The sequence below is a fragment of the Argentina silus genome (assembly GCF_951799395.1).
Source record: "Argentina silus genome assembly, chromosome: 3".
NCBI classification, from domain to species: domain Eukaryota; kingdom Metazoa; phylum Chordata; class Actinopteri; order Argentiniformes; family Argentinidae; genus Argentina; species Argentina silus.
This window is the reverse complement of record NC_139657.1, coordinates 13,172,320-13,182,319: the sequence shown is the minus strand read 5'-3', so window position 1 is coordinate 13,182,319 and position 10,000 is coordinate 13,172,320. Positions and strand designations below refer to the sequence as shown.

The 10,000-nt window shown below is 46.4% G+C and overlaps 1 protein-coding gene across 1 annotated transcript in view; it reads left to right on the top strand.

Annotated features, from left to right (window-relative positions):
• The window catches only part of shank3a (SH3 and multiple ankyrin repeat domains 3a), a gene marked incomplete at both ends in the record, with an annotated part of 157,277 nt that overhangs the window by 93,575 nt on the left and 53,702 nt on the right, over nucleotides 1-10,000 (top strand). Inside the window, 2 exons of the mRNA XM_083666096.1 lie at nucleotides 2,192-2,373; nucleotides 3,374-3,397. Of these exons, the coding sequence (XP_083522222.1) occupies nucleotides 2,192-2,373; nucleotides 3,374-3,397 (206 nt within the window). The remainder of the gene's footprint in view (nucleotides 1-2,191; nucleotides 2,374-3,373; nucleotides 3,398-10,000) is intronic.

Genomic DNA, 10,000 nt, shown 5'->3' with positions numbered 1-10,000 from the left:
AGGGGTGGAGAGGAGGAAAGAGGGGTGGAGAGAGAGAGAGAGGGGTGGAGAGGAGGAAAGAGGGATGGAGAGAGAGAGAGGGGTGGAGAGGAGGAAAGAGGGATGGAGAGAGAGAGAGGGGTGGAGAGGAGGAAAGAGGGATGGAGAGAGAGAGAGAGGGGTGGAGAGGAGGAAAGAGGGGTGAAGAGATACCCCCCTCTCATCAGGTAGCGCTGCTGAGAATACCAACACGTTGTGTACGCAATCGATCAAAACAACACATCACACACACACAGTCACACATATACACCTGTCAGCCCCACGACTAACACTCAGACTGGAATGGAAACAGGGTGTTATGTAAACACCAAACAGACCAATAACAATTGGTTCATGATAATGATTGGTTTTAGATAATTGGGCTTGTTTTGCAGGATGAGAGAGAGACAGAGAGACAGAGAGGAGAGAGACAGAGAGAGAGAGAGTGAGTGAGAGTGTTGAGAACACAGACAGGCAGCAGTGTGATACAGGATGGAGCTCTCACAAGCAAACACAGACACACATACACACACACACGCACGCACACACACACACACACACACACACACACACACACACACACACACACACACACACATACACACACACACACACACACACACACACACACACACACACACACACACACACACACACACACACACACACCCACAGCAGCAGCAAAGTAGTGATGAATGAAGACCAGGAGGAGCTCTGCCTCTGCTTTATTAGAATTCACCACCCGACTCTCGATAGAGAGAGGGAGGGAGGGAGAGAGAGAGAGAGAGAGAGAGAGGGAGGGAGAGAGAGAGAGAGAGGGGGAGAGAGAGAGGGGGAGAGAGAGAGAGAGCAAGCAGAGGGTGGGAAGGATATATCAGAGAGATAGAGGGAGGGAGGGGGGAATATAGAGAGGGAGAAGGTGATTCAAGGCAAAGGAAAGGAGGGACGGGGAAGGGGGGTGGAGCACCAGCGACAATTAAGCCAATCCCCCCCCCCACACACACACACACACACAGATACACACTCACACACACACTCACACACACACACACACACACACACACATACACACACACACACACACACACACACAACCTGCCTCAGGGAGCTGTGGCGCATGCACACACGCAGGCAGGAGAAGATCAATCGTGCTGTGGGGCGTGTATGTATGTGTGTGTGTGTGTGCGCGTGTGTGTGTGTGTCAGCACTGTGTGTTAGTGGCATGCTGTCGCTGGCTTATGCTATGCTAGCGGAGGTGTAATGTTAGCAGCAGCGGAGGGGGTAGCCTGTGTGTGTGTGTGTGTGTGTGTGTGCGGGTAGAATGCTCAGAGACGGCTGTCGGTGTGTGAGTGTGTGCGAGCCGTCAGAGGGGAGGGGAGCCGCCGAGCGCAGTAGCAGCAGTAGCGGTAGCAGCATCGTCAGAGTGTGTGTGAGTGTGTGTGAGCAAGTGTGTGTGTGTGTGAGGGGTGGAGGGGAGAGGAGAGGCAGACACGGCCGCGGCGGGACTCCCAGGAGAAGGAGCCGGAGTCGGGGAGCAGACCCACCAGCCTCTCTCCCTCTCCTCCACAGCAGGAGAACCAGGACCAAGGGAGCAGGCAGGATCTGTAGCCCAGCCTGGAGCAGCCGAGGCTGGGGGGAAACAGGGATCTCTCCCCCTCGCTGAAAGGCTGTTTCTGTTGGAGGAAGAACTCTGGATATGTTTGGCTCAGGGGGGCTTTCAGACGGATGTGAGAGACAGAGACAGAGACAGAGAGGGGAACGGCGGTGTGACTGTTAACCGCTAAGGTTACTGCTCCTGCCTCGGCTAGGACGAGGAGGAGAGGAGGGAGACGGAGGGAGAGGAGGTTTAGGCACAAGGAGTGTGTGTGTGTGTGTGTGTGTGTTTGCTGTGAAGGAGTAAGAGACGGAATACGAAGAGGAAGAGAGGGAGAGGGGGATTGAGAGGAGGAGTGACCTCTCCTCTCATGACTCCCCCATGGACCACTGACCGTTGACTGTTGACCGGTCAGCAGCAGCAGCAGCAGCGGCAGTTCTTTTTCAAACGGCCCTCAGTCACCGTGACAACCGGCGGTTGTCGCCAGGTTGCCGTCCCCTTGACGACCATGTCGGTGACCACAGGCTTCAGCTACCAGCTGCCTGGCATCACCACGGTAACCTATGTGTTTGTTTACAGCCCCGGGACGGTGCAGCGAGACCCCAGCCCCCCGCCTCATACACCCCCCTCACTGACGGGCGCCCGCGGGCCAAAACGGAAACTCTACAGCGCTGTCCCGGGACGGACCTTCATCGTGGTCAAACCCTACGTACCGCAGGGGGAGGGAGAGATACAGCTCAACCGCGGGGAGAGGGTCAAAGGTGAGTGACTTGCATGTTCTTCGAGCTCTTATTACCTGTTATAACCAGCGTTAACCTGTTATTACATATTAAAGACCTTTTCTAGCTAGTTTTGACCTCTTACAAACTATTATGGCCTGGCAATTATCATCTCAATTATCACATCAACTTTGGACCTTTTATCACTTAGAATGGCTTCTTACAACATGATGTTGACCTGTTAATAACAGAGTATTAGCTGTTAATAACCTCGTATGACCTCTTATAACCGACACGTAACATTGCTGGGGGCCATATGAGAGATGCAGTAAGAGACCCACACACTGTCATATAGGAGGATGAAATGGAACGTTTGGTGCCAACATGGATGACAGTTTGCCCATCTGTTTATGTTGGGCTTGTGTCAGGGAAGTATAGAAGTCCTATACACAGGCTATAGTAGGGCATATGCTGCAGTTTGGGAGAATTCCTTTTCAATTCCATCAATTCAGAAAGTGCTTTGAAATTCCAATGGATTGAAAAAACATTGAAATGGAATGCCCTTTTTTTTTTTTTTTGTCAATTACTCAAATGGAATTCAATTCACTTTGGGAATGGATGGAAGTAAAAAGGGACTTGGCCCCAACCCTGATAGGCTGTGTGCCACTAGTGAATGTGGTCAGCATCTGGGATCCATCTGTGTGTGACACAGTACAGTACAGTACAGTAAGTGGTCAACACAACTCTGACAGAGAGCAGGATGGGTGTGTTTACCATGGACTGTCCTTCATGCATTCAACATCAGATAAAGATATGAGATAAAGGACACACCACTGCTTTCATGATGTCACTCCTGTGTGTATGCAGACAGTCAATTGGCTATGTCATAAGCGCATTAAAGTGCATTAAAAAAATCAGTTTGTTTTGCTTTTCACCATTGACCGTTTGTCATCAGCCTTATTATATGTGTGTGTTGGCTGAAGCCTGTGGCTTCTATTTCATATGTCTGTGTGTTCTTATCTCCATCCATGCCTCACTCAAGACTATGACTCTAATGCCGTAGAAGGTAAACTCATAACATTCCTCTCACCCTTTCTCTCTTCAAAACACCTTCAAGCCTTCCAAACCCACATGTTTAGAATAGTTTTCTTGCCCCTGTTTGAATATGTAAGAAATACTACCTTACTTCCCCTCCCTTCTTCCTTCTGTCCTTGAAGTAATCATATATCTAATTGATTTGGATAGGTGAAAGGGTGTGTGTGTGTTGTGTGTGTGTGTGTGTGTGTGTGTGTGTGTGTGTGTGTGTGTGTGTGTGTGTGTGTGTGTGTGTGTGTGTGTGTGTGTGTGTGTGTGTGTGTGTGTTGGGGGGTGGGTGACAACGATCTGTAATTACTTCAAGGATATCGAAGAACGGAAGCATGCATTGTTTTGTATTCAAACAGGGCCCTTGTGTTTCTTGTGGTTGGTATGCACAGACAACGTGTCCTTCCTCATCAGAGGGATTCTACTTCCTATGTGCAACATAGTTTATCTCCCCCCTCTTATCACATGTATACAGATGGTACATTCCAAATTCACCCCTAGTCCCCACTCCAAGGTACTTCATGTAGATATGGAGGGATCAAACAAGTGTGAGCAACATGGTAATTGGTCCCTCTGATAGGGTAGGTAGAATCTTCTGATAGATGAGCCTAGAACATGCTCAAGTCTATATTCTTCAGAAAACATCAATTAAAAGGATGCTCAGAGCACTGGGAAAAGCCCTAGTAAGACCACACGATAATGATCGTTCATGTCCAAAAAACGGCCCAATTAGTCACTAAATCAACATGAATCTGCTGGCCTTACTATTAGTCGAATGTTGACTGTATCGCTCAGATCCAGATTTAGATGTCAGATCTATGCAGGTGTATGGAGTACAGGGTAGGGGTCCATTTGGAATTGAGAAAGGGCAAACTTCTTCTTCACTGCCTTCACTGTCATACAGACACACCCGCGCACACACAGGCACACACACACACACACACACACACACACAAATTGACCCTTGACCCTGTTCCTTCCTCTATATGTAGTGGTTGTATACTTTAGTATGCTCCTCCCACTCCCTCGCTAGATGTCACCCCAGTGCTGCTCTCAAAAGAGTCAGATACCCTCAGCCATCTGACCCATGACCCCTGAACCCTTTCCTGTATGGCCTGCCTCTCCCCCAGACTGTGTGGTTGTTGTGTGTCAATGAAAAGTGCTGTGTGCTACAATGTTTAATGCTTAAACAGATGCTATGGTCCATACAATGTGTTGACTCATGCCTATAAGTAGCAGGAACTCAATGATTCAGCATGGTTTGAGACCAATGTGCATAGTGTTGACACAGAATGCCACATGTGACTCAGAGTGCATACCGGTAAGTATAGTATTCCCACTTAACAGGGTAGACATCCGATTTGCATGTCTACTTCAATCTCTTGTTCACTCAGGTGCATACCCATAGTACAGTCTGTACATGTGGCCCACGCAGGAATTGAAAAGACAACCTTGCTGTTGCCAGCGCCATGCTGCAGCCAACTGAGCCATCTGGCTGGATTACGCAATACTGATCCATCATGACTGGTGACTGTGTTGTGCACTTAGACGTCTGTCTCTGTCCATTGCAGTACAATGATACGCTGGCAAAGCAAATATGGGCATGTGTTGACATCAGATGACTTTTGGCATAAAATATGGCAATTGGGAAAACACTGATCAGATCTTTTACTGTAAGTCTTCTGTGTTGCTCGTCTGTTTGGGGTCGGTTGTAGCTTGTATGTGCTGTGCTGCTCGCCAATGAGCGGTCTCTTTCATAGCGTAGAGAGGGATGGGACTCCAGAGGCCAGTTTCTCTTAGGATGGATGACCCCTGGTTCGATACATAATGCATTTCATCTAATCTGCATTCATAAATGGATGAGTTGCTAATAGTAATAGGGCTCATTTACACTGGAGGAAGAGAGGAGGAACAGAAAAGAGAGGAGAGGAAAAGAGGCTCTTTTCTTTTCTTTAGCAGTGTTTTTTGACCCTGGGGATCACTAGTTAAAAGGGAGAATGCAAGACTTTAGGTGTGAAGGTGATATAGGGGAGGTAATCTACTGTATTTGTCTTCATGTGTTGTGAGTGTTTAAAGGGATGATGTTCTTTTTCATCTGCTGAAAGGGTAAAAGGGGAGGCCTGCTGTATATTATTAACATCCTACACCTAAACAAATCCAACATGGCTTAAGTCTGATTAGGGACCTTTGATTACAGGCACTGGTTGTGTATTTGTTTGTTGCTAAACTCTGCTGACTCATGTCTCTTCCCCTCCCTTTCTCACCCCTTTATCATTCATCTTGTGATAGCAGAGGAGCATCTGTATGAGGAAATAAGATCGGGTAAATCATAAGGCTAGCTAACTCTCCTCCCATCCCCATACACTGCGTGTGTTAGCATAGCTAGCCAAATCTGACATATTAGCTTTGTGGATCGGCTTCTTTGTAGGAAACCATTGTCAGATATTCAGCACTCTGTGTACTGGTCAGTATGGGGTAACAGGATAGTTCAGGAATATTTCATTGCCTTGAATTATATCTGTATCCCAGATATGCTGTTTGTATTTTTATTTTTTTTTGGGGGGGGGGGAGTGGGGTCAGAAACGCTAGTTTTAGTAGTTAGTTGCAGTAGCTACAGTATGTAAACCGAGCCAAACGACAATTTTAGTCTCTGGAAAAAGAAGTCTTCAGACACTGCATTCGAGGCAAGAAAATATTCCAGTAATTGTGTGATTTTATCCCCTGAATTAGCTGGATGTAGCTGAGTTCTTGGGGGCCTTTAGATTGGGCCTTTAATAAGATGGATCACATTGATTAACTCTGTCTTGTCTTTGTCTCTTTTTGTAGAGAATGGAGTTTCTCAGGGCTCAGAAGGTAAACAGGGCTGCTCAGGAGTGCCTCCATCATCACCCACAGTGTTATTACATAGACAGACAGCTTGAAAAATGCATTAGCTTTGAACATAACTGTAGTGTTTCTCCACCTTTCTCTTGCTGCCTTTTCATTCAGTGTCTCATATGTATCTTCTTTTTTGTAATGCCTCAAAGCTTACACTATCCCTGAAGAAGAGGAAGGTAACCCCCCCCCCCCCGTAGTTCGTAGTTTAGATCTGTGTTGATATTGTCTTGACAAATAGGAATGTATGTCAGGATAAGGCAATGGTTATATCTGCAAAAGACCAGACTTCCAATCATGTCATTCAGTTCATCCATTTGGTTCCTACGGCAGATACACTTCCTCAGATACGCTTCCTCAAGAATATACTTTATGACATCATTGCCTGATCCTTCTCATACTATGTTAAGTGGATATTGGGGAATAGCCCACATATAAACTCCAAGCCCTTGGTCCCAATCTGCACTTTCTTTGAAGATATAAAAATACTGGATAGGTGTAGACAACACCACCTAGCCAATCACAGGGCTACATGGAACTATTATTATTGATAACTAGTGTTATTATAGTCTTATTATTGATAATCCAGTCTTCTCAGATCTTCAAAAGGGAATGATGAAGTTGGTCGACTACAATAGACTTTTACACCCCTCTAGTAGATGTGTAGTGTCATTCAACCTTGATTCTGTACTGTACTGTACATCACTTTGATCCATCATTTCATCTATGATGAGGTGTTTCTTTGATAGTTAGTGTTAAGCCGGGTACAAATACAACAGCTGAGACGAGATGAGATGAAACGGCCCAGTTTTAGAACGTTGTGATACAACGCAGCTACTCAGTTCTGATCACCGCTGTAGAAAATTATGTAACTAAAATGTTTTTGCTAGCTCGGCAAATTTCTCTCTCAGAAATTTCTCTCTCTTTTTTGTCAACGTTAGCTAAGTGGTCCAACTAGCTAGAAAGCTAGTTATAACAAGCTAACTGTCAACGGAATTGCTGTCAAAGCGCCATCTCTTCTTAAGACTGAAAGCTAAGATTTGATAAAACTACGTTCTAAAACGGCTGTTGTATCTTCCCCGACTTAAGTGTCAGTGTTAGTCCAAGTAGTTCAGATGAGTCAGTCTTCTAAATGACCGCTGATGGACCACAAACCCAGCTAGTGATCTGATATCCACTTATCACGGTGAAGTGTGTTGGATTGTGTGTGGAGCCTAGATCGATTGATGGTTGAAGTGAAGTGTTGATGGAGATTCAATGAGGTGTGTGCATGTATGTTTGGGGAGGGGGGGGGGATCTGTGTGTGTGAGATGATCTGTCAGGTATGTCTCTCTTTTAATCTCCCTCTCCTTCTTTCCATTCATCTCTCTCTCTCTCTCTCTCTCTCTCTCTCTCTCTTTCTCTCTCTCTCTCTCATCTCCTCCTCCCCCCTCTCTTTCTCTCTACCTATCCCTCTCTCCATCCCTCCATCCCGTCATTGACATAATCTGATCTCATCACCAGGATGGACACCTCTCGATTGTCCATTTACTGTCACCATGGTAACGAACAGAGACACTCGTCCCTTTAACCCGGTCAAGCTCTGAGAGCACACACAAAAACACACGCGCACACACACACACACACACACACACAAAATGATACCTTACAGGGTGTTACAGCACCAAATGCACGTGCAGGACATCCTTCTCCTCAACAAGGTGACACACATACACACACACACACACACACACACACACACACACACACATACACAAACACACAATTCCGTTACACAGTATTTCACACCAAACACACACACACACACACATACACACACACACACACACACACACACACACCTCCTCTGCACGCCATTATAAATCTTGCAGACAGCCATGAAAATGAAACCGGTGCAAATAACGTTGAGATTAGACATTCACAAACATGATTAATGGGCTTTGGCCGCGCCCAGTGTGTGCAGAATATTAACACTGCTATGGGCAGTAGAGGATACCTGGACCAGCCACACACACACACACACACACACACACACACACACACACACACACACACACACACACACACACACACACACACACACACACACACACACACATACACATACGTACTGGTGGTGTATTATATCTGGCCCAGCCCCACACAGGAACAGAAAGCAGCTATTACTGTAGTTCAGGTCTTTGGGGGAATGTAGCCACATTCAACCATTAGGGATAAGACCAGCCATTCAAAACTGATCTACTGAATACTTACCATCATGGCACATTACGTTGCCTTTGAAAGTGTTTGTCTTCATTTAACCTTTGTATGTTTCATTCCCATGTGACAGTAACAGGTCTCCACTTGTGCATATCCCTAGTCTCTACGGCTCAGTTTTGCTCTTGTCTGTTTGAAGTTCAGGCTAATACCTGCTCTGTGGAGAGTATGGTGTGTGTGTGTGTGTGTGTGTGTGTGTGTGCGTGCGTGCGTGCGTGCGTGCGTGCGTGCGTGCGTGCGTGCGTGCGTGCGTGCGTGCGTGTGTGTGTGTGTTTGGTCTTTCCAGGGCAAAATACAATAATTCAATCAAATGCAACATTATGATCACACACACATTCTCACACACACACACACACACACACACACACACACACACAGACACACGCACACACGCACACATACAAAAACACTGTTTTAATGCAGCATTGTGACAGCTATTACAACGCATAACACAGCTATTTGTTCCCGAAAGCAAAATGCATCTGGCTGTAACCAAGCAACAGGTGCTAAGCACCCTTTCACAACTCAGATGGGACATTTGATATTTAAGACACCAGCATATTATCACAAAATACAAAAGTGTTGGGCAAAATTATTTTTCAAGGAGGGTTCATGATCACTTCAGATGAAAGTGTATCTACTAAGTGTCATTGTCAGTCTCCCACGATGAACGCTTTCTAAATTAACATTATCTCTGTCTGCTAGCAGCTTTGAGAGTGTTGGGCTGTGTGTGTGTGCGTGTGTGCATGTGGGTGTGCGTGCGTGTGTGTGTGTGCGTGCGTGTAAGAATGTGCATGTGTGTGCGTGTGGCTGTGTGGGAATACGTGCGTGTGTGCGTGTAACAATGTGTGTCCATGTGTGTGCATGCATGTGTGCTTGAGTGCGTGCGTGCGTGCGTGCGTGCGTGCGTGCGTGCGTGCGTGCGTGCGTGCGTGCGTGCGTGCGTGCGTGCGTGTGTGTGTGCGTGTGTATTAAGCCGGCATTTTTGTAAGTAATTACCTCCCACCAGTTAGAAACACAGTATCATCCAGTAATCAGCTTCCAGCTGTTGTAGAGTCATCCTGAAAGACCTTTCTTGTAAGTATCTTTCTCTCTCCCTCCCTCTCTTTCCCTCCCTCCCTCGCTATCTCTCTCTGTGTGTGTCTCTATGTCTCTCCCTTTCTCTCTCTCTCTCTCTCTCTCTCTCCCACAGTAAATGCTGGTAAAAAGGCAGATGTAGATGTGTTCAGTACATAGACATGTCTGTACAGTATTGTGTTCCATATAGTGTTTTTCTCTAAATGAGCACAGTGAGTTACTGCAGTGTGTATGTGTACTCATGTTGTACTACATACACAGTTTATCATGCAGGGTGATGCCATTTTCTTAAGCGCCACTCTGGCCACACTGATCTGTCTGATTACACACAAGCAATTATGGGAAGGATAAAAAATAGCCCAGCTAAATTATGCGCTGT